The following is a 27653-nucleotide window of genomic DNA, read 5'->3' on the forward strand; positions in this document are numbered from 1 at the left end:
ATATTGCATGTGCAAACAACACTTTTAGTAATTAAAAGTATGTAAACTTTGTGTAAACCTAGTCAAATTCACTAAACATTGCGTATTCCATTTTTTAAGTAATATTGTACCATTATTTCATGGATTTATAGCTCACATTAAATTTATATCTATTAAATTCATATACGTGCAATTAATGAATAAAAATTACCAAACGGATCTGAAAATTTCCTAAAATTTGACATGAACCTATCTATGTTCTCTATAGCCTATAAAAAAAAATTTGGACTCAATGAGAATTACATTTATCGATTCATCTCAAAATCTTACCGGATCCTTTGAACTTCTAGGAATCTTCTCCGGAGATGCTTCGAATTCTAAACATCATATGTCAAAACTTGTGCGAAACCTTGTCAATTTTTTACCACAGCCTCTGCATACGAAATCATAGCATCTTGCAAAATCTCATGATTTTCAAACTTCGTTTGTATTTTTGAGAATTAAACAATCATTTGGCCACACGTTCGTAGTCGTGTTTCCTTAGCAAAATGTTCGAAATTTCTTTTCATTTTCTGGGTGAGACCTCAATTTAGACTCACTAACATGAATATGATTTTTCCACTCATATTATTCCATTATTCCAACCACCTGCAGTTCAAATTTGACTTAAATCAAAAAATTACTCTAAATGAAATTAATTGATTAAATATAGCAAACAAAACAAAAAATAGTCCATCTTCTACCATGCAGTGCCAAATACCATACATGTGGAGTGTAAAAAGTTTGGGGGGTGGAGGAGGGGGAATTTTTTTTTTTTGCCGAGTGTGTCAAAAGACACTCGGCAAACCAGTGCCTTTGCCGAGTGTGTCAAAAGACACTCAGCAAAGACTATAGTTTGCCGAGTGTCCAATCATGGCACTCGGCAAACTAGTTCCTTTGCCGAGTGCCAAACATTGACACTCGGCAAAGACTAACGTCCGTCACGGAATGGCGCCGGCGGCAGCACGGGGAAGTCACGTGGGCGTCAGTTTGCCGAGTGTCAAAGTTTGCCGAGTGCCTGTTGGGTGTTTGCCGAGTGTTTTTTGGGTGGCACTCGGCAAACCGGTCGTTCGCTGAGTGTTTTATTTTTGCCGTGTGTTTTTGATGTTACACTCGGCAAAACGGTACTTCGCCGAGTGTCCGAAAAAAAGCACTCGGCGAAGTAATTACACTCGGCAACGTTAAGCTTTCCCGTAGTGGCTACACGATTGTGTTTGTGGCGTACTAGCGTCCATCGTTCATGCACGGACTGATCGATCAAATGACCATGTAGTAGTGGGAGTTCACTACTGGAAACTGATTTTTCACCGACAAGGAAATACAAAGCTATACACATGTGCTATGAACTAAACACCAAAAGAAGCAACCATTATATAAGTTTGATTTTCTTGATAAAACTTTTTAAGGGATGTTATAAGAATGTATTTTTGTCATCAACCAAATTTTACATTTTTTTAAAAAAAAACTTTGGTATTATTAAATTTCTGAAACCATAAATTGACAAGGGAACTCATAATTTCCTTGTATGTTTTGTGAATTTTCCTATATGTTTTACCTAACTCACAGGGAAATGTCTAATTTTCATGTGCGTTATATGATTTTTTTTGTGTTTTAGCTAACACACAAGGAAATGCATAGTTTCCCGTGTGTTCTATGCTATTTCCCTGTGCATTTTTCAAAACTGACAAGGAAATGTGAATTTCCCTATGGGTTTTCAAAAAAACCTACAGGAAAATTTAAAACACAAAGGGAAAAAAAGTTTCCACTAGTGGTTGATCAGTTCATGATCGGAAACCAAGAACCAGCTAAATCTTTACATTTTTTTCGATACGAGGTTCACCCATTCTCATTCATAGAACGGAAATTCCACAGGTCTTTACACAATACTTATGTTTAAGAATGGAAAACCAGCTAAATCTTTACACAATGCTTATGTTTAAGAAAGACGGCAGGAGTAACGAATTACGAAAAAAACCGCGCCATCCACACACATGGCACAGATCATTCAAAGATTCAACGTCGCACGCGCGCGCGCGCGCAGACATTGGCACGTACATTTGCCCACACACAAAGAGGCAGAACCACGGCTCCGAATCGGACTCAGCACGATCGAGCAGATCGAGCCCTCGTGTCTTGTCATCAGGTCACGCCTACGCTATACTTGCGGATGTGCTTGAACCTGTGGAGGAGGAGTTCGCGTGTTCTGCACTTCCCCGACCGCCGGCTGCTGTCCGTCGGGCTTGGGTTCGTCCCCAGCAGGTCGCTCGCGAAGAATGGCGTACGCGCAGATCCCGAGCACGGCGGCGGCGAGGCCCAGCAACGCCGCCCTCCTGAAGACGGCGCCCTTGAGGTAGTGGCACTTGATGAACCACCCGTCCGTGACGGCGTCGCGCGTCGTGGCCGCGTCGTTCCACACCACGCCTTGCGCGTAGGATGCCACCGCCACCACCGCTAATATCCTGCAGCACATGTGGGGACGATGGTGTCAGCGATTATTAACAAGCAGGGCTCCTATCCATGGCACGTCGCCGCGTCGGCGGCTGGAAATAGTATTCACCATGAGAGGACAGCGGAGCTGACGGCCTTCTTCCGCTTGGGACCGGGAGCGCCGCCCTGCGGCTTGAAGCAGCCGGAGACGCCGGCCACCGACGCGATGATCTGGGCCGCCGCCAGCAGGGCCGCCGCGCATATCCCCAGCGCGTATGCTGGCTTGGCCGGGTAGACGCACACGCCGCCAGAGTACTTGATTTCATCCGGCTGCAACAACATTATTCGTCGATCCATTATCGTCTTAGCTACAGGTTTGCAGTAGTCAAGAGTAGAACGGAAATGAAAGGATATGCCGTAGCTAGCTTGCTTACATTGAGCTTTGTGGTCTCCGCGATGAACCCCAGGACGGCGCTCGCAACCGCGAACAGTAGCACCACGACGGACAGGGCAATCACGCTAGTATCCATGAATCCGACTTGATGATCTTTCAAATGCCTTGCAGCGTGTCTCGTTCTGTGTCTTTCTGCAGGTGCGAGATATGGAAACGTGAGTTTGCTTGGCTGTACAAGTTGTGATCAACTATGCTCGTGTTTATATAGAGAACGTTGAGAATGCCAGGTTATATGTCACGACAGACAATACTAATCAGGACTCGTTGATGTAATTCTTCAAATGATTGATTTGTGTGGCAAAAAGATTCAGGAGGTACCTGCTAGTGCTACAGATAATGGTATCTCTTAGACTCTTACTAATGCCAACCCGCAATACCAGATGATAACGTAGTTTACCCGGCATGGTGGTTAACCATACCAACTTGAGTTGACATTGATGATATATCAATTATGATGACCTGAATCTCTGATTACATGGGTGATATTAGTAACTAATTAAGCCAACATATGGATGGTGACTGATTCAAAATAAATACTAGCTAAGATAACAGTAATAATGGCAACAACAAGGCAGGTGGAAACAACTTGCTTTTATACTGTTGTCTGGGATGGAAAAGAAATATGTTTTTGGAAATTGAGAGTCGGTAGAACACAAAATTTGCTGATAATATCCATTATCACATATATTTATAAAATAAAATTAAAGTTTGATGTTTTGAGAGTACCGTTCCAGACAAATCTGAACATGTTCATTCAACCTGGGCTGCAAGAATAAGCAGCTACGGCTGCGGCAACCGCTTATTCTTGTCTCAAAAAGCACTGTACACAAAGTACTGTAGCTGCAAATTTTGTGAGAGAAGAATAAGCGGCTGCAGCAGCTGTAGCCGCTTATTTTTGCAGCTGAACAAGCAGAATATGAATATGTTTGAAGAGAGATCAATAGGCAATGTCTGGAAAGAAAAGAAAAGTTCGGCCTCCCTTGTGTTTCATGTGCATGTCCGCCAGAGGCATAGGTAGCATGCACGACGTGCTTTGCTTGATCAAAGGGAATCAAAGGGGATTTCATCCCAACAATTTAACGGAGAAAAAGCTGATGATTATGGCTTGGGCTATAGCCTGTGCATAGCTGTTGGGGTCCCAAGTCAACCCGGAAGGCAATACTGCCAGAACACATGCCCTTAGTTTGTCAGATTTAAGGATGACCTGTCTGTCTACCGGTCAGTTCTGATTGATTGGGCGCAATTTCCTGAACCAGAACCTGATTAGCTAGCCGGCGACAGATGCCTTGACTCCATGAACTAGCCAATAATCGTCGCCAAGTCAGTAAGCTGTGGGTTGTCCCTCCGCCGTCGTGATAGTCACGTCTCGCTTGTTGACGGCTTGACTTTATGTAACCTTGCATGCTGAAGTTTCCCCTGAATTCTGCGTGAACTGAAGAACTACACTGTGATGTACAATGCGTCCATCAAAACGATTCGTCAGTCGTCACCGGGCACTCAGCACAGTGTGCTTTGTCCCCTCAGCCGAGAAACCCAATATGACACTCAACACTCCTAAAGACCCGACCACTGCGCACACGATGACCACCGTCTTATCCCTTTCTCATGGACTTCTTCTCTCCCTCTGTGCTTCCGGCAGGGAAAAGAGATCCGTGGCTCTTCTGTCTCTATGCGTATATAGACACTTGCAGCCTTGAAGAGAGCTCAGCTCACTCGCAAGTCGCAATGCTGTGCAAGGAGTCGGTGCTCTTAGCTTAAGAGGAGGAGGGGATAAATTAGGAGTCGGTGCTCTTAGCTTAAGAGGAGGAGGGGATAAGTTAGGCAATCTTAAAATCTTTAGCCGATAACTTCCAGTATTTGCTTTAAAATATAAATGAGATCATGCTATCTAGATGTGCAACTATGGTTATCTCCACGAAGAGTTTTGCAACCTATAGCCAATCCTAGCAAGATAAAGGTACACAAGTTGCATGTATGAAATGCGGAAACGTAAAGGATTGGCCGATTAGGTTAGGAAGGATGGAAACTCGGCACAACGATTTTATCCCATGGTACCGGTAGGCAAATACCACCCCTAGTCCACGTTGGAACTACACCAAGGATATGCTCCCAGTCACCAAGTCTCTCCCGATCAAGGCCTTGGACTCGCCACAAAGGCTCGTGCCAAGCCGGATGAGAAGCTTGCCACCAAGGCAAGGCTCACCGCTCCCTCTCTTCCAATCACCTTGATGCCGTCTCCACTACAGAGCTTCTCCACTAAGGAAGGGGTCTCCTCATCCCCCGCACACGATCGTCGACGTCGCTCCACACCAAGCTGGAGGCTCGAAGACTTACCGACGAGCCACCAAGGCTCCAAGATGTCGGCACACCTAGCTTACAATGGTGGTTCACTCTTTCAACCAATCACAAGGTAGCAGCACCTTGCACTCACTCTCTCTAGACCTATACTAGTACTAATCACTCTCTAAGCAATGTGCTAAGCTTTTGATTAATCACTTATGCATTTTTGATGGCTTGGATGTGTTCTTGATGTGTCTTGCACTCCAATGGACTCATGCACACTCCAACAACTTCAAATGGGCAAGTGGAGGGGGTATAACTAACCTAAGGCCTCAAAGAGCCGTTGCTCTAATAGCTAGTTAAAATATACCATCGGATGTTTCGATGGTTACATTGTAGAAGCATCAGAACATCCGGTGCAACTAGCCATTGGTCTCCCCGCACCCAGATTCCTCACCAACGCATTCCATCGACTCATCCGTTGCCCCATCGATTCATCCAGTGCTCTGTCCGATGGTGCATCGGATAATCTGGTGCTGATGGTTTTCAGCCCAAAACCTCTCTGGAACTTCACGAAGTAAATATGGTTGCTCCAACAGTCACCGACGCAACCCATCGAATCATTCGATGCTTGGTGTCTTCTTGCCTTGGCTCCAGCGATTCATCCGACGCCTTCAAAAGACAGCCTGTCGGATCATCCGGTGCGCCTCCCCTCAGATACCTGCCATTGTGGCCATCGGATGGTCCGATGCCTCAGTCTGGCACCCATCGGATCATCGGATGGTCCCAATTTTCTTCTGCGCCTTGGTCACCGATTAATTCGCTGCCCCACCAATTGCGTTGTTGCATTGGGTCAGTGCATAATTCCTTGTTTTTTTCATAGCTTTGATTTGGTTTGCTTCCTTGGGACCTAAAAATATCTTTAAGATGTAATCTAAATAGTTCATTAATTCCAACTGTTATGTTATCACTCAATCATCAAAATCTTAAACTATGGCGTAATGAGGTCATGTTTGCTAGGTACTGGCGTAGGAGGTCGGTAAGCACAAGGAAGGAAGTGTGTGTTGATCTTGTCATGTTTCGGGGTAATGAGATTAGACTCGTGAGGTAATAGATACAATTATTTTCTTGTAGATGAGGTATTTGCAACTTAAAGTGATTTGTAGGAGGGTTTTGCTATTTCATCTTTAATAAATGATGAGTAGAGCTACAATTTGGATTGTTATCACCGTCACGTCTTGATCAAGCAAGTGTGTAATTTGATAAGACGACCTATACATTTCTAAAACTATGCCTTATTACTTCCAAATAAACATGTGACTTTGTTCTGTACATAGTGTGAATCGCTGCCTTGCGATGTTAAATTATTTACCTGAGCACCTCGATGTTATGCACTTAATTGTGTGCTTCTATTGTATATGTTGATGAACCAAGAAGCATATACTTATTAACCTTTACAAAGACAACTTCATATGCAAATGGATGACAGCCACGTGCCAGCGTTTACTTAAGACAGGATATACGGTACCATCTGCTAGTTATAAGAACAAAGTAATGTACGCAGGTAAAGAAGTTTACAAATCTTATTATGTAAACAATCTCTGTAACTGTGTAACATGAGTTGGTCTGGTGGACTTGCATGCAATAGAAGTTACACTGTTACATGTTGCGATGTACACACGTATTTTGCTTGAAAAAATGCATCATTTTTACCCGGTGAGGTGGAGTGCCATGTGCATAAAAAATCTTTACTCTTGTTTCTCTAAAATTAACACATCCAAACAAATCCATATAGTATTTATGGAATTTGTAAAACTCCAAAAAAGAGGTCCTAGTAAAACTCACTAGGTGGCCTTATTTTGGTGTTTCTTAATACCACTAGTTTTCTAAAACCATGACATTCAAACAAGCGTTTGTACAAGTGCTCTAGTATTCTTGGATTCCTAATATCTGAATTTTAAACTATTCAATCGGTAAGCGATGCTTCAAATTTGAAATGAATAATGTGATGTATATCCAAAGTCTTTACACAACTGAACCTTATTTATTGCTACTTATTACACAATTAAAATAGAAAAATGTGAACAGACCAAAAGCAAGCATTTCATCCAAAAAGAAAAAAAAAACAGACCAAACAAGCACTCCCTTTGCAAGCATTTCATCGAACTGCGTGTTCGGCGCTTGACCAAAATTAGCCCTGTGCAGGGTGCGAGTATGGCGCATGCCCGTTCCCCGGAGCCGGCCACTGTGGCAGACCGACCGCGACCCCGGCTTCCGGTGGATGCTGGCCGTCGGCCTTGGGCTCGTCGGCACCTTCTAGCGCCTCAGGCGTAGAAGCTGGAGCACGGAGCAGGAAGCAGGACTTGATGGCGAGCGAGGTGGCGACGATGCTCAGGATCGCCGCCCTGGTGAAGCCACCGTCCTTGAAGTAGACGCACTCCTCGTTGCCGCCGGCGATGGCGGCGGGGTGCGTCCCCGGCGCGTTCCACTCCACGCCTTTCCAATAGTACAACACAGCGATCATGGCCATTATCCTGCACACATACACACCACGTCTCATCATCGATTTGAGAAGATGGACATGGAGTTGAGAACGACGAAGCCGGCCGGTGCAAGTGCATCGGGCTAGTGCTCACCATGAGAGCATAGCGACGATGACGCCCACGACTCGCCTGGTGGACTTGGACGCCCCGCCACCTGGCCTGCAGCAGCCGCAGCAGCCGCCGGCCGCCGACGCGGTGATCTGGGCCACCGCCAGCAGGAGGATCGCGCATACCCCCAGCGCGTGAGCGGGGTTGGCCGGGTACACGCACTCGCTGCCCGACACGTGGATGTCACTCGGCTGCAAGAACATTAATCAATCCATCAACGCCTTGGCGATTGTATCATTCATATGCAAATTAGCAATTTGATCATATCATTACGGTGAGACTTTGGGCCTCGGCTATGAACCCCAGCACGGCGCTCGTCAGCCCAAACAGCCCCACCATGACGGTTAGGAGGACCGTCACGCCAGCCTCCATTGATCCTGCCATCCTGTGGACTGTGCGCTTCTGTCGTCTCTAGATCGGTTGTTGTGGAGTACTGGTATATGAGACGATGAAACGGCTTGATCTGTACTGGCTGTGATCAATAATGAATTATGCTCGTATTTATATAACCAATGTGCTTGAAAGATGAAGCTTGAAAGTGCCGCCTGCAGGTTGTGTCGCGACAAACTCATGAGAGTGATCTGAAGAGAAGTGACGCCAGGCCTGTTAGTATGAAATCGCCATTGATGACAAACAGACGACGTCTGGTTGACCATGACCTGTTTAATGGGTGAATAGCACCGGCAATAATTTGCAGATGTTTCAGAGTGTTTGTTGCCTCTGTTCAGCATGGACAATAGGTATGTATAGGATGTTTGGTACGAGGAATGAGATAGTTTATCGTCTTCTCACTCCTTACTTTCTTGTTTGGTTCGTGGAATGGAATGAGTTGATCCACTATCACTTCATTCCTCATAAGCTAATAATAATTAGTACTAGTATGAGAAATGGGATCATTCCACCAAATTTGGGAAATGGACTCATGATGCAACACCTCATCTAAAATGGAGTGATTCTTCAAACCAAATGCCCATAGAGGCATATCAGAAGCCAGAATAAAGGCTATATTATCTTTTCTAAAGAGAAAAAAAGGTAGAGGACTAGAAGGCGCATGGTACGGTGCTCCCTCCCGAATTGCTCATCAATCACAATCAGACGCAGATGATGAGCGCAGCACTGCAGCTAGACTTTGGCTTTGATGTCAAGTCGCTTAGGCCTGGCATATGCATTTGCCAAGTATAAGGATGGCCTATCCTACCCGACGATTAATTTCGTACGTCGGCGGCGGCGGACGCCTTGAACCAATCGCCATGAAGTCAACTACTCTCGCCTCTTGGGCTCTTGGCAGTTGGTGCAGTGGTGCACTACCTCGAAATTGCTTGCAGAGGCAGCACGCAGCTGGACCTCCTTTGCATATCCTCCGTGTGAATCTTTTCTTCCAAATCGCAGTCCACAAGGGCCATTCAGTGTCGGATCGTATTATAATGGATGGTTTGATTCTTAAGAACACATATATTTTAAACAGAGTCTGGATTCATATTTTGAGAGCAAAGGCATTTCAAGTTTAATGGTTGTATCTTGAACAACCACATGCCATAAACCAGGAAGTTTAATTTTCTGGGCCATTGGACGCACAATGAATTGGCACTAAACACTTCTACACCTGAATCGCAAAAGGCCTACCTAATTAGTTGTGCTGCCTTTTCGGTATCCACGGGGGCAATATTTGGCATATACACTCCTCTTTACAAATATAAACATTTCTGTTTTGTTCTAATCAGACCTTTTAAAGTTTGACTACCAATGGTGAAAAATCGTAAAGTTTTATAATGCAAAAATGATGTTACTAGATTGATCGTGAAACCAATAATTATAATATGTAACTATTTCTATTTTAAATAATTTATTTTGATAGATATTTTTGATCAAGTAAGATATTGGAATCGTATTGATGTTCTAAATGTTTATAGTTGTGGACAGAATGAGTATATGGGACATCAAATTTGACCATTTGCCGTACATAATATTAGGCATGCATGTGATTAAGGATGGAAAATTAAGTTTGATCACTTGTCATGTAGAATACTCCCTCCGTTCCAAATTATAAGTCATTCCAACTTTATTAGAGAGTCAAACCATTTTATGTTAGATCAAAATTATAGAAAATCACAAAGATTTATAGCACCGAATATATATACTATGAAAATATATTTAATGATGAAACTAAGGGTACTTATTTGGTATCATGAATATTAGTATTTTATTGTATAAATTTGGTCAAACTAAAGATGCTTTGATCAAATTTGGAACAGAGGGAGTACTATGGAGTAAGGTGGTCTAATATCTTAGATGTCACTTTTCATGACACATTTTTAAATACCAAAATTGCGATCTTTAAGAGACAAGGAGTAACTCTTGAAATAATTAGACAAAAGTACTTAATTGTTTGAAAAAAATCCTAAAAAAACCATAATGTATTTCCAATTTAAAAAGGCACTCGGGATGTTGTAAATCTAATACTCACTCAATTTTTAAAATGTAGGATGTTGACTTGTTGAGTATGCCAAAAGGAAAATCAAAACCGAAGGAAAGGAGAGTCTGGGCCGCAAAATAGTACTATCCATGCAGCAGAGCCCGCGGCTTCTCTCTCCGGCGGGCCTTTTATTTTTGTGTCCAGCCAAACTCGCCCACCCCCCTCCGCAGGCTTAGGCCTCGGAGAAAATTCCTTCCATCCCTTTTATCTTTTATGCCATCTAAATTTGGCTAATCCCTTCGGTGCCACTAATGTGTTTGGTTTTGGGATCAAGTAGAATAGATCGGGTCCATCCTACTTTCAATCCATCTCGTGTTTGGTTAGGAGAGATGAGTGTCGGTGTTTTAGATTGGCAACCCGCCTAGGGGTACCCTAGGTGGTCTTTTATGCGGTAAGTGTCGTCAAGAATCAAGGAGTCAATGGTGACGCAAGGAACACGATTTAGACAGGTTCGGCCCGCTAGATCGCGTGATACCCTACGTCCTGTGTGTTGATTGTATTGAACTCGGGTGAGTTGAGGGAGTTGTCTTTGAGGGGGTCCCTGCCCACCCTTATATAATCAGGGGAGCAGGGTTACAAACTATAATCCTAGTCGGGTACGGTTACAGAGTTCTACTCGGTGTAGACAGAGTAGTTTCCATATGTATACCTAACTAGTCTTCGGGAGTCTAAGTAGGGTATGCTTTGCTGCGTAGCTCCCGAGTCTTGATCACGTCCGAGTGCGCCCCTTAGTAGGCCGCACAGGGCCTACTCGTGGGCCTAGGATGCATGTCCGACAAGCCCCCGAGTACTTTGTAGTCGAGCGGCACAATTTCGAGTACTCAAAAGCCGCTATCCGAGTAGTTCCCAGCAGCGGTTGTGGTGTCTTCGAGTACTCGAATACTGTCGTGTGGCTGGAAGGTACTCTTCATTTTTTCGCTTTCGAGTTGCTTTTGTCTTGAGAAATTATATGGTAGTGCGATGACAATCGCATTCCATATGGAGTAACCCCCGAGCCTTAGTTTGAATCGAAGAATCAGGCTGAGGGTCAATCCCGTGTTTTGGTTATTTGTCTTCAGTAGTTTTCTAAAAAAGAAAACTTTGTCCAGCAGGTACGGTATCCGCAGCCCCCGAGTACTTAGGCAATTTTTCTGTAGTCGATGAAGTGGTCAAAACCTCTTGATTTGAGTAGTCGTTGGATATTATGGTGATAAATTCGGTTTATATCTGACCGTTGCGTAATTGACGCTTGGAATCCGGAGGTGATGGAGATATAACGGGGGGCCCTTATGGTTAGGGTTACGTTTCTTTTTTAGCAGATCTGTTTTGTGCCCCCCCTCTTTCCTGTTCGTCGTTGAGCCGTCGTGCTTTCTAGTGCCGTCACCGCCATTGTTGCTTCCTCCTTGCATTCGAGAGGGATCTGTCGCAGATTCTTCCCCTCATTGCTGTCCCCGAGGCCGTCTGATGCGCATTAAGAAGATGGGGAAGAAACCCGAGAAGACTCAGGGCCAGGCCGCGGCAGCCAGCAAGTTGAGATCCAAAACGAAGAAGGGGAAAGAGCTTGCGCTGCAGGCGCCAAAGGTTGGTCCGACGAACCAGACTACGCCGCCACCGCCTGGGATCACATGGCAGAATTCTGTGATGAAGGAGGCGGTGGTTCAGGTGCTGGTTGATGCCAAGATTCTCCAGCCAAAGCAGGTACTCGAGTGGAGGCCTGCTTTTGGCAATGCGTGGCAGTTCGAGGAGTATCCGAATGAGACTGTCATGCTTGCACACTTTGTTGAGAGAGGACTAGCAGTGCCTACATCCGACTTCTTCAAAGGTATTCTCGAGTACTACAAACTCCAGTTGATCCACTTGAATCCCAATGGTGTACTTCATATTTCTATCTTCGTACACTTGTGTGAAGTATACCTGGGTGTCCCTCCTAGTCTTGAGCTATTTAGGAAGCTGTTTCGCTGTGAGCCACAGCCTAGCGCGATTAGGACGGAGGTTTTTGGAGGTGCCAGGTTCCAGCTTAGGAACTCAGGTGCTTATCTTGACTACAATCTGACTGACTCGCATGGTGACTGGAAGACAAAATGGTTTTATATTGGGAATCACAACCCTTCTTTGCCGGTAGTCACTGGACATGCACCAAAGCACGCGGAGAATTGGGTGAGCGAGCCTGAAGACCCCCCTGAGATTTCCAACCTGCTGACTCAAATTGCTGAATTGAAGTCGTTGGCTTGACTGGCATCAATGTGGCTGCTAGTTTTCTCAAGCGGAGAGTTCAACCTTTACAGCAGGGGACTCGCTCAGGCTCCGAGTACTCGGGTTTTGATGACCCGCCGCGTATGTCTCCTGATGATATTTCTGATGATGATGTGGAGGCATTGCTGGCGAAGTTCTTCAGGAATTATTAGGGGGTACCGGTTATTCCAGGAGTCCTTCGTCAATTTGACAGCTGGTATGGGACAAAAGAGGTATGTTTTTTTTGCTTTACTTGTGTTTTTTGAGACGTTGGGATATCTTCGAGTAACAACTTGTTTGCAGTCCCGGGTTCTTTTCGGCTATCTGGCGCAGTCTGAGGGGGAGGAGGTAGATGTGTCTGATTCCGAAGACGAGCCTTCTCCTCCTGCGAGAAAGCGCCGAGTAGTTCGAAAGAGGGCTTCTGTGAAGTCTGCTTTGACGTCGAGTTTGACCCCTGAAGGGTCGCAGAGTACCAAGGTACGTAGTCGTTTGTTCTTGGTAATTTTCTTGTAGAGTTGTCCGGTAATCCTTGATGATTTTAGTTGACTGGGAAGGCTGTCGATGCGACTGTTGGTGGTGATGAGGCTACTTCTGGCGAGGGAGTCACCACCGCCAAGGATGTTGTTAGCGTTGCGGTTGTTGAAGATTTGCTGGTGGGGGTGCCGCTTGTAGATTCAGGAGCAGCCCCCCCGAGCCTGCAGTCCTGACACCGTCGGCTACCGAGTTGCTGTCCCTGACCAGGCTGTTTTAGGTTTGCTTGCTGAGGTGGCAGATGTTGTGAAGGCAGAATCGCCGGTGATCGCCGCTGGCTCCTTGTTGTCCAATGTTATCGCTAGTGGTGAGTTTTTCCTAACTATTTTTGCTAGTCCGAAATTTTCGTAGTCTTATCTTTGTCTTTGCAGGACTTGGCGAAAATATCGCACCTTCGGCTGACCCTATGGTGCCGAGTACTCGACCGACGGTCACTGAGAAGAAACACGTGCGTCTACCACCGCGTTTGTCCCGGTGAGTTTTTTAAGTCGTGTTTTTGAACTTTCTGAAGCATGTGTGATGACTCCGTGTTTTGATACAGGGATGCGGAGGACACTATCCCTGTGGACATAGCAGTGGAGTCTTATCCTTCGACTACTCTTTCTGGTCCCTTGGTTGATTTGACTGTTGATGACGTACCCGAGGTTGACACAAGCCGCCTTGGTGCTACTATGTCCATGGTTCAAGAAGTGCTCCGCTCAGTGGAGAGCCCTGCGGTCCCTTCAGGTTCTGGAGGTGTGCCATCTTCAACGTCGATTGGTGGTACCCTGACTTTAGTTGATGTGACTAAAGCGGATGAGGCTGGCGCACTGGGTATGTAGTCGAAGTATAGGTGTTCTTTATTAAGTCGATGTGCTATATCCTGTGACTAATGTGTGTCGTTTGTCAGGTGCTGTCTTGGGTGGAGCTCCAGAGCCTCAGATTGTTAAAAATGCTGAAGGTCCAATGCTCGAGCTACCGTCGGAGTCTGAGTTTCGGAGAGCTATCCAGAGCATTCAGGTGTGCTTTTTCTTTTGTCTGACTGTTTTTTCCTGAAAACTTGACGATTTGCTTTTATTCGCATGATCTATATGACAGCGCTTAGAAAATTGCTTGGGCCCTCCAAGAGCGAAATGATTCCGTGCAACGGTTGCCGCAATTGGAGCAAGAGTGCAGCCGTCTCACTGAGTCCTTGAAGGTTCATGAGGAGGTTGCGAAGTCTTTTGCCGTGGAGCGGTGGGATCATGAAGTTTTGCAAGAGAAGTTGGAGAGCCGCTATAAGTCTTTGAATAAGAAGTATCAAGGTGAGTACTCGCAATTTTTGAGTATTTTTGACTATAGTTGAGGGTTTTTGAACTGTTGCCTTGTTGCAGAGCTCAAGAGGAAAGAGGCTGTTGTGAGTAGTCAGCTCCTTGACTGGAGGAATGCGCATGACCGAGTAGTTGACAAGGCTGATCGTCTCCGCGCATCGCTAGATGAAGCTCAGGCTGCATGTGAGCATCATAGGGACATGAAGAATCAGAATGGAGTTATGCTCGCTATGGCCATTGTGGCTTGTAGAGATCATGGCCAAACCATAGGAAGCCTTCGAGGTGAGCTCCAAGAGTTAACTGATGCTGCGCAGGATGTGGTAAATGCCATTGCTCATCTTGAGGATGATACGGAGCCCTGTTCATTAGTCGAGCGACTGAAGATTGCTCCAGGTAAGGTTGCTAGCCTCTGCAAGGCTGTTTGTAAACAAGTCCTTGTGGTGGTTAAGTCATATTATCCGAGGGTGGATTTGACAGCAGCTGGTGATGGTGTTGCTCGGAACTGCACGGAGGATGCTTATGCACAATATCTTGTGGAGGCTGAGCCAATCACTTCGAAGATATGTGAGTTTGTATCTTTGGAAGAGCCTTAGGCTTGTATAGCCTTGTAATCTGCCAAGTACTTTGTTTACCCGAGATAATCTCTGAATTTTGTTTGAAGTCTGCTGAGTCATTGTCAATTCTTGTCATTTTGGAGCAAGTCTGAGTGCCAGCCGAGTAGTCGTACGGTCGTCAATTATTGTCATTGCTGTTTTAAAAGTACTATGTCCCTTTACTCTTTGAGGGGGGGTGCACGGGTGTGTCTAGCATTACTCGGCGCATTCTGTAGCAGTCTATTGCTGAGTGTTTGCTGTGTGGGTGCCATGGGCATTGTTTTTTGAGTAGTTCGGTGAAGCTTGGTCCTTCATCGTGTTTGCGGGATCCCTTCTTTCCTGAGTTGGTCATGGAAGCAACAGTGTTTTCTGTTTTGCATTTGCGATTTTGGTTGCTCAAGTAATTGTTTTGAGTATCGTTGTTTCATTTCCTGTCCTGCTCGTGGCCGTTATTGTCGCGCCCAGGTTGCGATGAGAGCCGAATCGTTCTCACTCTTTATCTTCTTCATCTGCCCATTGTTGCACCATGATTTTGAGGTCTTTGACGGTGACTGGTCGTCGTCTGCCAAAGTCTTGATATGTTCGTCGATCATAGAGGCCATTTTGGAAGTACTCAATGATATCTGTTTCTGAAATGTCGACTATAGTGGCCTCCTTCTCGAAGAATCGCCGTAGGTAGTCGCGCAGTGTTACACCTTCCTTTTATTTTACTTGACTTAGGTCGATCTTGTTGCCTAGTTTAGTTATGGAGCTCGCGTAGTTGTTGGTGAAAGCCTTTGTCAAATCCTTCCATGAGTCAATTGTTCTGGGCTTGAGTGACTCAAGCCATGTTAGAGGCGCGGGTTCCATGCATATGGGAAAATGGATGACTTTTGTGTCGTTATTGCCTTCGGCTGCCTGAACTGCCAACGAGTAACATCGGAGCCATTGAATTGGGTCTTGCTTGCCTGTCATACTTAGTGATTCCTGTTGGCTTGAATTTTTCGGGTAGTCTTGTCCTCATTACCCGAGTTGTGAAGGTGGGAACGTGGTTGTAGTTGTCGACTTCTCGTTCGCGTCGACTATTGATTATTTCCCGTAGATCGCTGAAGTTTGATACTTCGTGATTTTTCCTAATATGGCGAGGACTTTTTGCGGAATTGGTGCAGCTGACCTCTCCAACATCTTTATGTCGCACTGGAGCTTCGTGTTTGCTCTGTCCCTGGCTTAGTTGCCTCGGTTGGTTGATGACCTCGTTGTTCCTTTGGGTTTTGTGAAGACCATTGTCGACTGCAGCATCCCTATTGCCCTCCTGAAGAGCCGACTTGCGAGGAACAGATGGGATTGGTGATTCTTTATCGAATAGTTTGTATGTTTGTTCTGCAAGTTGCGCGATTAGCCCATTGCCTCGCTGTGCAAGCTGAGCTGTTATTTCATTGTCTCTATCTTGAGGTATGAGAGTTGATATGAGATTGATTGAGGCAATTGCTGCAAGTGGAGTGTTGTGTTCTTGAGCTTGTACTGCATCAAACGCTCTTTCAAGGTTTGCGATGGGAATGTTTGTGGCTAGCAATTGTCGGCGTTCAACCCGAGTAATATTTTGCATCCTTCTTTGGTTTCTTTGATTGGAAGTTTCATCTTGTGGAGCGTTAGCCGATGACTCATCCTCTGAAACGTTGTCAAGCTGCGCTATCCGTCAAGGGGTTCTCTGTTGACTAGTACCCTTATTGTTATTTTGAGTGATGACAAAGACTTCTCTGTTTGTGTAGTAGCTTCCAGAGCTTGATGTTGCGATTTTTGTAGATCTCTCCTCGCGGCTTGAAGTGAGCGGGACGCCTTCTTGGTACGGAAAGTTGTCTATGTGAGCGACAAGGTGTGACTTGTAGTCGTGGGTAAGGAGAGATGGCCTTATTCCTGGCTAGTGAACGAACCTACCATGGGGCGTTGAAGTGACTACCAAACCTTGGGCTGGCCCTAATAATGGAATTTCTTGAACGTAGTCTGAATCGGAGTCGTCGTCCTTGTCTTTCCTGTGTTCGAGTTGGGTTTGAGTAACGAGACCTTGGTAGACTTCGGCTGTACTGCGGAATTCGTATGGGAATCATTTTGGAGTCGAAGTCGACTTGTAAAGTGACTGGGGCTCTGGCTTGTGTCGACTAATCCGAACTGAAGTCAAGTCCGAAGCATAGTCGAACTCGGTGTTGTTGACTTTGAAAATTTGGCTTTTCTTGACGAAATCTCCCATTTCTATCTGCAGGAAGCTTTCGTCGAGAGGTTTTTTCTCTTGGATGCTGATGATTTGACGCTGAAAAGATCCAGCGTCGTTGGTGATGCAGAGCCAAGATCCAAAAACAAAAGTTGCGCCTGCCTCGAAGGTGAAAGCAGGCTTGATAATGACAGGTGCCATTGAGCTCGCGCGGAGAAACTCGACGACTTCCCCTACCTGGCGCGCCAGCTATCGGTGTTTTAGACCGGCAACCCGCCTAGGGGGTACTCTAGGTGGTCTTTTGTGCGGTAAGTGCGGTCGAGAATCAAGGAGTCAATGGTGACGCAAGGAACACGATTTAGACAGGTTCGGACCGCTAGATCGCGTAATACCCTACGTCCTGTGTGTTGATTGTATTGAACTCGGGTGGGTTGAGGGAGTTGTCTTTGAGGGGGTCCCTGCCCGCCCTTATATAATCGGGGGAGTAGGGTTACAAACTAGAATCCTAGTCGGGTACGGTTACAGAGTTCTGCTTGGTGTAGACAGAGTAGTTTCCATATATATACCTAACTAGTCTTCGGGAGTCCGAGTAGGGTACGCTTTGCTGCGTAGCCCCCGAGTCTTGATCACGTCCGAGTGCTTCCCTTAGTGGGCCGCACAGGGTCTACTTGTGGGCTTGGGATGCATGCCCGACAATGGGTCCGTTCCAGTTTTTTTTTTGCTTGGAGGGTTTGACAGAATTAGGATGGATGCCATTTTAACACCGTTAGCCACCCTTATTAGCGGGGCCCACATGTCATCTATGGGTCCCATTCTTTTTTTTTCCTGACAGGCCTTATCTGCTCTACGCGGCGTGTCCTCATCCGCTCCTCCCCGTGATGCTAGCCTCCACCGCGTCCTCCCCCGACGGGCTTCCCGACGTGCTGGCCTCTACCGACGGCCTTCGCCCTGGCCTTGGGCGCGCGCTCTCTGCCGACCCCTCCACCGTCCCGTGCCTCCTCGCGGGCGTCGCCGCCTTCGCGTTTGCCTCCCCGCACGGCTCCGCCAGCTGCTCCTCTCTTTGGCCCCGCATGCGTCGAGCCTCGCGCATTCCTCTCCGTCTCGGCGCTCCAGCCGGGCCTCCTCGCGCTGCTCCTCGAGAAGCTGCCCGAGCACTTCGATGACGGCGGCGGGGTGCTCGACGGATTGCCGCTGCAGGAAGAAGTGGGGAGGCTCATCGTTTCGCAGTTCCGGTGGCTCGATTTCCTCGCCGACGCCGACACCTTTGTCGAGAAGCTCGTCAAGGTGTTGTCCGTGGCGCCACCCAAGCTGAGGAAGGAGATCGTCGGCTCGCCCGGCTGGTGGTAGAGCTCCCCTAGGCGGAGCTAGTTCTTGCCTCGGCCGCCGCCCCTCCCTTCTCCCTTCTCCCATCTCCCCGACCTCCGCTCCTCCTTCTCCGCGTCGGCGTTGTGCCGGAGCCCGCGCTTGTGTCTAAGGGAAACGGAGGAACGACGCCATCCATGTGGGTTGGAATGGTCCGCTCATTTTTGGGGAATCCATCCAATCCGAATCTAGAAGGTATATTCACTCCTGGGTCCGATCCAACCTAGATGCATTTAGCCAAACGCAGGTCGATAGAGATCGAACTCGTTCCAACCAGTTCGACCTAAACCAAACACACCCTAAAATTTTAACTTGATCCCTATGTGTCATTATCATCATCTTTCGTGCGGAAAAGTACCGTGACGCCGTTAAATCGTGCCCGTTATTCGCTGTTTTCCGATTTTACCCTTCCCCATCTCCTATCCAACACCGTCGACCGTGTTTCCCCGGGCGGCCGCCCCCTCGCTCGAGCGAACTTGCGGCTCGAGGCGAGCCCGCACGCCGGCTCGCTCCGAGCAAGGCGAAGCAGGGCGAAGCCCGCCGGGCCGCCACGGGGCGTGGCGAGGCGTCGGGCCACGGCGTGCAGCCGGAGTGCGCCTCCCGGCATGGAAGAGGTGGGGAGAGATGGGAGGAAGAGAGGTTGGGGAAAGAGATGGGCTTGGGAGAAGCGTTGGGCACCGTCGATGGCGTCCATCGGAGCTCGGCCGGGCCACGTGCGGCACGCCCGACGCGGACGGAGGCAGCGCGGAGCCTCTAGTAGTTGAGCTTGCCGATGAGGAGGACCGCGGGCTAGCAAGGCCGGCGCGAGCACGGAGGTGGACATGCAGCCGTGGAGGCGTGGCCGCGGGCCGCTGCGCAATCCTGGCTTGGTTGTCGGCGTGGTGTATGCGCGGATTCCGCCGCAAGCTAGCAAGGATGGAGCCGAGGATCGACCGCCTGTTCTTCTGGCGAGATGAGGAAGATGAGAGAAGGCATCTAACATGTGGGACCCACCATTATCTTGGGCAGTGTGCTAACAGTGAACATCAATGGATGTATGCGCATCCGTATGGACTTCAAAAGATTTTTGATTCGGTCCATGCGTGTATTGCCAGTATTGGTCTATCGCTTATATGCATACAGAGTATTGTTTTTTATTGCAATGTGACATAGAAAGGGGTAGGAAGAAAAATGGTTCATCTGGGTAACATTTTCCTCGTTCACTTAACGGCCAACTAACCGTGTAGTGACATGCTGACAGCAATGGCATGTAGGGGATGAAGTTAAATTTTTAGTGGCACTGAAGGGATGGACTCAATTTGGATGGCATATAAAGTATGGGCTAAATTTCAATGACAGAATTTTCTCCATGTATGGCTTGTGGTCCGTTGTTTCGGCGAGTGTGCACCAACAGGGATTTGGATTTTGGAGGTTCGGGGAGTCGGCGTCGCCGTGGCGTGGGGGTAGCGCGGCGGTGTGGCGGCGAACCTTCGGTCCAATGAGCGCGGTGTGCGGCGAGCAGGAGGAGCTGAGGCGGCCAAGTGAGTGACAAGGACGTGGAATTTGGAGGAGGCCGGACTGCAGGGCAGGAGGCAGCACCGCAGCAGTGGGGGAGCGTGGTGAAAACTCAAGGGGGGCCAATTCCATATAGATGACATGGCTACACAATTATGCTCTTCTATGCATAAAGCTGACACACCCAATTCAAGGTGCTACTGTATATATAGCAAAATAAATAGCTTATGGGAAGATTAGTATGTTTGTGGTCTACCAATCACCAAACTAGCAAAACGAAACGGGACAAGCTGGCAGAGAGCGAGGCAGCAGTATTAGCTCATGCGCATTGTGCCCTTGGAGAAAACAGCCTACGGTCACACTAGTAAATCAGCAAGTACTTTGTAATGCTATGAGAATATCAATAGCAAGTATCAGCAGAGTTACTCAAGTAGAAATCAAAATAACAAGGCTAATGCAGGGGCGAGCGAGTGGTGTGGAGACAGTATGCATGCAGCATGCAGCCGTCAAGAGGAAGAAACCTAGGCCATGTTTAGTTACCTCCCAACTCCCAACTTTGACACTATGCAAAAAGAAGATTCCCCATCACATCAAACTTGCGGTACATGCATGAAGTACTAAATGTAGACGAAATTAAAAACTAATTGCACAGTTTTGTTGTACTTTGCGAGACGAATCTTTTAAGCCTAATTAGTCAATATTTGGACAATAATTCACAAATACAAACGAAACGCTACAGTGTGGTACAGTGCTGGAACAGGAATTTTGCATCTCCCAGATTGGCCAACTAAACAAGGCCTTAGGAGAATATATCCCGATCCAATCAATAGTCTAGGCAATCAGCTGAAATTTTAAGAACACTCAACATCGTCAAACGTTCATACTATATGCATGAGAGCAGAAGTCGTCGTACCAATGTGCGTGTACCGCACGTCGGGGGCATTGTTGGAGACGGCTGCTATTGGTGATCTCTAATCGAGTTGTGTGTGGCATACTAGGCAACTCAAAGTCCGCCCTGTTCCGATCCACACGTTCTCTAGTCATTTCTTGCGGCTATAAGTCTCGATGCCTACACCTGCAGGATGATCAGATCACCAGTTCGATCATCTAGCATTCGCTCTCAGGTAGACATGGCTACCACCAGTGCTATACGTGTCCTTTATGTGATCCCTCTTCTGATTCTCGTCATCCTCCATGAACCAGGCCAGACTCAAGCCTTCCCGTACCGTTCCCTTCTCCAGACGTGCCAGCCCAGCGGCTCCATCCCCGGGGAATCCGGCAACTGCAACACGGAGAACGGCTCCGAGTGCTGCCAGGACGGGCGGAGCTACACGACGTACGACTGCTCCCCGGCCGTCACGGGGAGCACCTTGGCCACGCTCACGCTCAACAGCTTCGCAGAGGGCGGGGACGGCGGCGGCGCGTCCGCGTGCACGGGGCGGTTCTACGGCGACGACCAGATGGTGGTCGCGCTCTCCACCGGCTGGTACGGCGGCGGTAGCCGGTGCACGAAGAACATCGTGATCACTGCGGCCAGCACGGGCAAGTCGGCCACCGCCATGGTCGCCGACGAATGCGACTCCACGACGGGGTGCGACGAGGAGCACAACTTCGAGCCACCGTGCCGGAACAACATCGTCGACGCGACGGGTGGCCGGCGGTCTGGGACGCGCCGGGGCTCAACCAGGACGACGGACAGGCCGAGGTCACGTGGTCCGACGCGTGAATATGATCAACGGGCGCACGCACGTCGTCGTATATGTAAGTACGGGCACTACGCGGTGTCGGATGGTTGGTAAATAAGAGCATGCGCAGCAACAAGTCATGCATGTCGCCACCGTACGTACTAGCTTGTACTAGTACAGTATACATGTACTTCACTGTTCATGGTAACTTGTGTGCCATGTTACATGAAGTCCATCAAACGTTTCACGATTTCATCCAAGGAATCAAATATAGGGCCTGTTTGGCAACCATGTGTTAAAGTTTAACACCTGTCACATCGGATGTTTGGATACTAATTAGGAGTATTAAATATAGGCTAATTACAAAACTAATTGCACAGATGGAGTGTAATTCACGAGACGAATCTATTAAACCTAATTAGTTCATGATTTGACAATGTGGTGCTACAGTAACCAATTGCTAATGATGGATTAATTAGGCTTAATAGATTCGTCTCGCGAATTAGCACAAGGTTCTGCAATTAGTTTTATAATTAGCTCATGTTTAGTTCTTCTAATTAGCATCCGAACATCCGATGTGACACTGTTAAAGTTTAACATCTCGTATCCAAACACCCCCATAATTTGGGGTTGGCGATGCAATTGCAATAGTTGTTTCTTGCACAACTCGTACGCCCACTTTTCGTGAGATGACCAATGATATATATACTATATGATGCATTGATGCTTGCTGGCGCGGTGCAGCTAGGCAGGCAAGCAAGATTGGCTCAGCCGCCTGCCTCACAGGTTCAGACCGGATCGATGGCAGAAGCTACTCAAGCATGAGGCAAGTCAGCAACTTCCCAACAACAACAATTGGCCTAAGCACAAACAACTAGAAACATAATCAAAGCGTCAAGTAGCTTTGATTGAGTGCAAGTGAGCACTCAAGTTCTTTATCAAGCATTAATCGAAGCATTTATTGCTCTTATGGTTAGGTGTCACTAGTCAAAGTACTGTGAGGGAGTGTTTGGATACGAACTCCTAAAGTAGGGTCACATCGGATGTTCGGATGTTAATTACACTAGTGGAGAATTGACTTTTGATGCGCCCCCTTTTGTCCCAGTTTAAAGTTGGCCCGGGACAAAAGGGGTGCGCCACGATAGGCAAAAATGGAGGGCAAAAATGGAGGACAGAGGCCAGTGAGTGGTTCAAGAAACAAGCCGAAGAAAAAAAAGCAAGGGAGATGGAGCCACCGCCAGTAAATCGAAGAGATTTAAACTTTTTTATCAGGATGGAAGAAGGAGCCAAGAAAAGGATACCACTCTTATCAAACTATGAACGGGCTTTAGTAAAGGCTGATGAAAAGGATAAAAGGAAAGGAAAGTCATCTTCCAGCGGTGCTATCCCCGACCTCAACCATTTATCAAAAAAAGACACTCAACGGGTAAAAGTAATGCCCTTGGATCAACAAGTAGAAGTATTGAAGTTCATGCAAGAAACAGGCCTGGGACTTGATAAATGCCTAGGGCAAGTTGAGACGCCAACTGCACCGCCCCCTGAGCCGAGATGGCCTTATGATCTAGGCAAACCTCTAGTAAAGCCTTCATTGGTACGGAAGCTATCAACAAAGATGTACGTATTCCATCAATGGTATATGATGGCATCCGCCGACTCGAGGGAGATGCTCGGCCTGAAGGTAAAACTGATAGATTTTCACGGCAAAGGCGAGAAAGTGCTGTGGCTAGACTTCAAGGATGTATACGAAGTGTACCATCATGATGCCCTGGACGTCTCTCTGATCAGCGCTTGGGTTCTGTAAGTGTTCGTTTATCTCTACATGTAAATTTTGGCGTGCGTCACCGTACTAACTTCGTCTTCCATTTCATGTAGGATGCTAATTCAGACATGCCATCGAGAGGCGTACCTACATATAGGCTTCATGGATCCATCTGTAGTTAACCAACAACAGATACAATTAGCGCCGGAAAAAACCTTGGTGGAAGTATACAATTTTCTAGACAAACAAACATTTAAGGATTTCATACTACTTTCATACAACTGCAAGTAAGTGTGTGTATACCGTCTACTTTCGATGTCTTTTTCCTTATCTCTACATATTAGTTAGCTCTAATATGCATGAATATTTTACGCACGCAGCTTCCACCGGATCCTTATTATAATTGAGCCTGAAAGAAGCCACATCACTGTCTTTGATTCGTTGAGGAAAGATCCGGTGGAGTACCAAGAAATGCAAGACATGCTAGGCTTGTAATAATTCTGGACCTTTATCTCTATGCAAAAGTTTGTTTCCTAAATTTTATCCCTGTTACACTATATCATTCATTATTCTAATCCACAGCGCATGGAAACAATTCATAAGGACACCCAAAGGTCCATTCAAAGAAAAACTTACATGGAACACAGACTTCCCGGTACGTATGAAGTCTGCACATTTATTACATTGTATAACACGAATATTTGATAACTTATTTTTTCCGCACTGAAGTGCTTAAGACAGGAACCTGGGAATAATCTATGTGGCTACTACATCTGTGAGCACATGCACAGTTTTATGGGACCCAAGGGACTAAAGATGACGCCGCATAACTTTAAAGTACGTAAAATAAAACTATTACTAGTTAATTATTTTCTAGCTCTTTATATGTATTTGTTCGTGTAACATTCACAAATTTCCAAATTATAGATGTTAAATATTCAACAAGGACTCTTGAAGGAAGAAAGAGTAGCGGCAATATGTGAAGGTATCATTGGATTCCTAATGGACGAGGTGGTAGATCCAAAAGGAGAATTTTATTACGATGGATGACAATTAGACACTCCGATCAGCAACACCTCGACGGGAAGATTGTAGATAGATACTTTGATTTATTTGTATATATAATACGCGCTAATTATGATCGATTTGTACTAGTTGAATTGTGTATATGAATTGTGTATAAGAATTGTGTATATATATAGTAATTGTATAATTACAAATCCCATTCGTTTAAATACTAGTTGATTTCATTCTAAAAAAATCTCAACTACTAAAGATTAATAAAAGGGCCGCGGTACTACGTATGTGATGCATGCATGAAAAATTTAGGCGCCAGGCAGGTGCCATGCAGGGTGCCATTTAGTCCCGGTTGGAATCCAGCCGGGACTAAAGGGTAACCCTTTACTCCCGGTTGGGTCGGTTGGGAAACCCAACCGGGACTAAAGGGGTGCCCTTTACTCCCGGTTGCTTTTACCAACCGGGACTAAAGGGCCTATCCCGCGCCTGGCGTGGCAGGCCCTTTAGTCCCGGTTGGTGACACCAACCGGGACTAAAAGGGGACCTTTACTCCCGGTTAAAAGACCCGGGACTAAAGACCCCCCTTTTGTCCCAGTTGGTTTATCCCGGATGGATTTTCGGAAGATATGCACCCTACCAACCGGGACTAGAGGCCAATTCTCTACTAGTGAGGCTGTTGAAATGGGCTTGGACCACGTATGATTGTAATGTTATCTTTGGTTATATGGGCTGTTAACATAGGCTTTTCAAAATAGAAAATACTTCGAAGACACTCGTATACACATACATACACACTTACTCCTATGAATCTATCTCTATAAACGCAGTCAAGAGATTATATTGGACCAGCAACGAAGCGTGTATGGTACCTTCGCAAATTGACATCAGCCACATATATCTGTTCATGAAATGTTGCGCTTAATACTCCACTCGAAAGATAGAGATAGATACATCTTACAGATACAACCAAAAACACACACACACACACATCTTGACGATACTTCAAGCCTGCAGCGATTAGTTGGATTTAACATAGAAGGAAGACCAATTTGTGGACGACCAGCATAATAAGCAAGAACGCATCAAATTAATTAGACAGCAGAATCCCCACAATCTGTAGCTCCAACACCAGCTCCGGTAGGATCAGTCACCGTGTAATCGCCGAAGAGGGCATGCTCCGCTGCCTTCCCAGCCAATCTAATCGTTGCCCTAGCAATCTCGTTGCGAATAACTGTTGATAACCCGTTCCCTTGTGAAGGCGCAGCAGGAGGGGCAAGTGATAGCCCGTTCCCTAATGGAGAATCAGCAGGAAGAACAGGAGGGGCGACGGGAATGTCCACACCTACCTGAGGTACCTGCAGCGTGCCATTCAGCACCTGCGGTTGCACGTACGCTTGTGCTGGCGGGAACTGCGGTTGGCCCATTGGAACCCCGGCGGTCGGCGTCTGCGGCTGCTCGGCTGGTTTATTAGGTGCGTTGGTCGCTGCAGGAGGTGCCGTGTCCGCCGGGCACCCTTGAGGAGAGAACTGCTGGATCGGTGCGGGGGATCCATTGCCTTGAGGAGGAGCAGGAGGAGGCGAATGTGGGTTGTTCATCTGTGGAGGAGGAGTGGGAGGGAGCTGATCTTGCCTGTGGTTGTCAGGTTGAGCAGACTCGGCCGGAGGGTACTGCGTGTAGTGTGGCTGTGGATGGACCATCACTGGGATCCCGTGGACCGGCTGCTGGACTGCCGTCTTGTTGGGTACGTCTGGGCCCGGCGCCGCGTCTGCCGGCTGACTGCGCAGCATGACAAAGGAGGTGATGCCGAGCGCCGTGGCGGCGAGGGCAAGCACGCCCGCGCCGGCGTAGATGCCGCCCTTGACGTAGTAACCGCTGGCGTTCACCGCCGCGCCGTCCACGAACAGCACGAACGCGATCACCGCCGCTATCCTGCATGCAACCACGCAAAGGTTTGGTCATCAACTACTTCGTATATAGACTATAGTTCGTGGCGAGATCAGGCGGCGGATCACGGATGGTCACTCACCACGAGCCGACGGCGCAGACGATGCCGACGACCCGCTTGGTCTCGGAAGGAATGGCGCGGGACTTGCAGCAACCGCAGCCGCTGACCGCCGAGACGGTGACCTGGGCTGCCAGCAGGAAGATGCCGGCGCAGATCCCTAGCCCGGGCGAAGGGTTCTGCATGCGGGTAGATGCACTCGTAAGTCGTAATACCCGTATATACCCACACTGACACCACACTCAAGATACTCGTTTCGTTTCGTCCCAATTTATAGATCATTTTGATTTTTATAGATTTATATAGATATTATCATACCCTGTTCAACAAGATCATGTCACCATCAGGGGTGAAGCCACGTTATGCTACCATGGTGCACAGGCACCAGGGTGCATCAAAATTTTGCTATTAAGTTGACTAATTTTCACCATAGAACACAAGGATATTTCTCATGTTGCTTGAGTTCCACCATCATTTTGATGCTGGCTTCGTTCGCCTCTGGCACCATGCCCATAAAAGGAAGAAAAGGCTCTGCCGAGAATCATGCAATGCATATGTACAAAACTAGCTAGGTGGATCAGTAGTTCTTACAGTAGAATTTGCCCCCTCTGCCGAGAATCCCAAGATGGCGGCCAACAACCCTAGAGACCCGACCACCGAGGAGACGATGATCGCCGTCTTGTCCATTTTTATTTTTATTTCCATCCTTGTCCCCCTCTCTTCTTGCGACAGAGACAAAAGTGATGCTGGGAGGCGTGGCTATTCCGTCTCTAGTAAGATCAATCTATGTGTGTTTATATAGATTGTGCAGATTTCCAGCCTTAGAGAGCTCAGCTCAGCAGCATTTGCTAACGTAGGTCCATCGACCCAATAATGTTAGGTCGCTACAAATGGAAATAAGACTAAGTATAAAACAGCCATTATGTTCTGGCCATGTTCTTGGTAGTTCTTTCAATAATTGGTTCTTTGTGGGGAGTTGACATGATAAAAATAATCATGCGTCTTTCTTTTACCAGCAAAATCAATTTCTATGTCCTGCCGGCGCGTCAACGGCAACCATGAACCTCTCTAGCTAGTGTACTTGTACTTGCATCTAGCTGTAATCTCTTGTTCTTCTCTGAGATGACAGTTGATAAGATTTTACGGAGACCAGCCGCTCAATTAGTCTCGAGCACATTTCTGTTCTCAACCTATAAAGTTGTGAGCTATAAAATTAATAGAT

General features: G+C 47.1%; 3 protein-coding genes and 1 pseudogene across 3 annotated transcripts; 1 reads left to right on the forward strand and 3 right to left on the reverse strand.

Annotated features, from left to right (window-relative positions):
• Positions 1-2173: 2173 nt before the first annotated feature.
• On the reverse strand, positions 2174-3049 carry LOC101755258. The gene is made up of 3 exons (XM_004963688.2): positions 2880-3049; positions 2576-2775; positions 2174-2477 (listed from the first exon to the last, which is right to left on the reverse strand). The coding sequence occupies exons 1-3, from the start codon at positions 2973-2975 to the stop codon at positions 2174-2176; spliced, it is 600 nt and encodes a 199-aa protein (XP_004963745.1). The 5' UTR covers positions 2976-3049.
• Positions 3050-7370: 4321 nt separating this feature from the next.
• Positions 7371-8202, reverse strand: LOC101755666. Its single transcript, XM_004963689.1, has 3 exons — positions 8104-8202; positions 7816-8021; positions 7371-7713 (listed from the first exon to the last, which is right to left on the reverse strand). Exons 1-3 carry the CDS (start codon positions 8200-8202, stop codon positions 7371-7373), a joined length of 648 nt encoding a protein of 215 aa, XP_004963746.1.
• Positions 8203-21085: 12883 nt separating this feature from the next.
• On the forward strand, positions 21086-22308 carry LOC101756066 (annotated as a pseudogene).
• Positions 22309-25330: 3022 nt separating this feature from the next.
• On the reverse strand, positions 25331-27185 carry LOC111256583 (proline-rich receptor-like protein kinase PERK8). Its single transcript, XM_022824748.1, has 3 exons — positions 27023-27185; positions 26456-26610; positions 25331-26358 (listed from the first exon to the last, which is right to left on the reverse strand). The coding sequence occupies exons 1-3, from the start codon at positions 27134-27136 to the stop codon at positions 25521-25523; spliced, it is 1107 nt and encodes a 368-aa protein (XP_022680483.1). The 5' UTR covers positions 27137-27185; the 3' UTR covers positions 25331-25520.
• Positions 27186-27653: the final 468 nt, after the last annotated feature.

Source organism: Setaria italica, chromosome III (genome assembly GCF_000263155.2).
Source record: "Setaria italica strain Yugu1 chromosome III, Setaria_italica_v2.0, whole genome shotgun sequence".
NCBI classification, from domain to species: Eukaryota; Viridiplantae; Streptophyta; class Magnoliopsida; order Poales; family Poaceae; genus Setaria; species Setaria italica.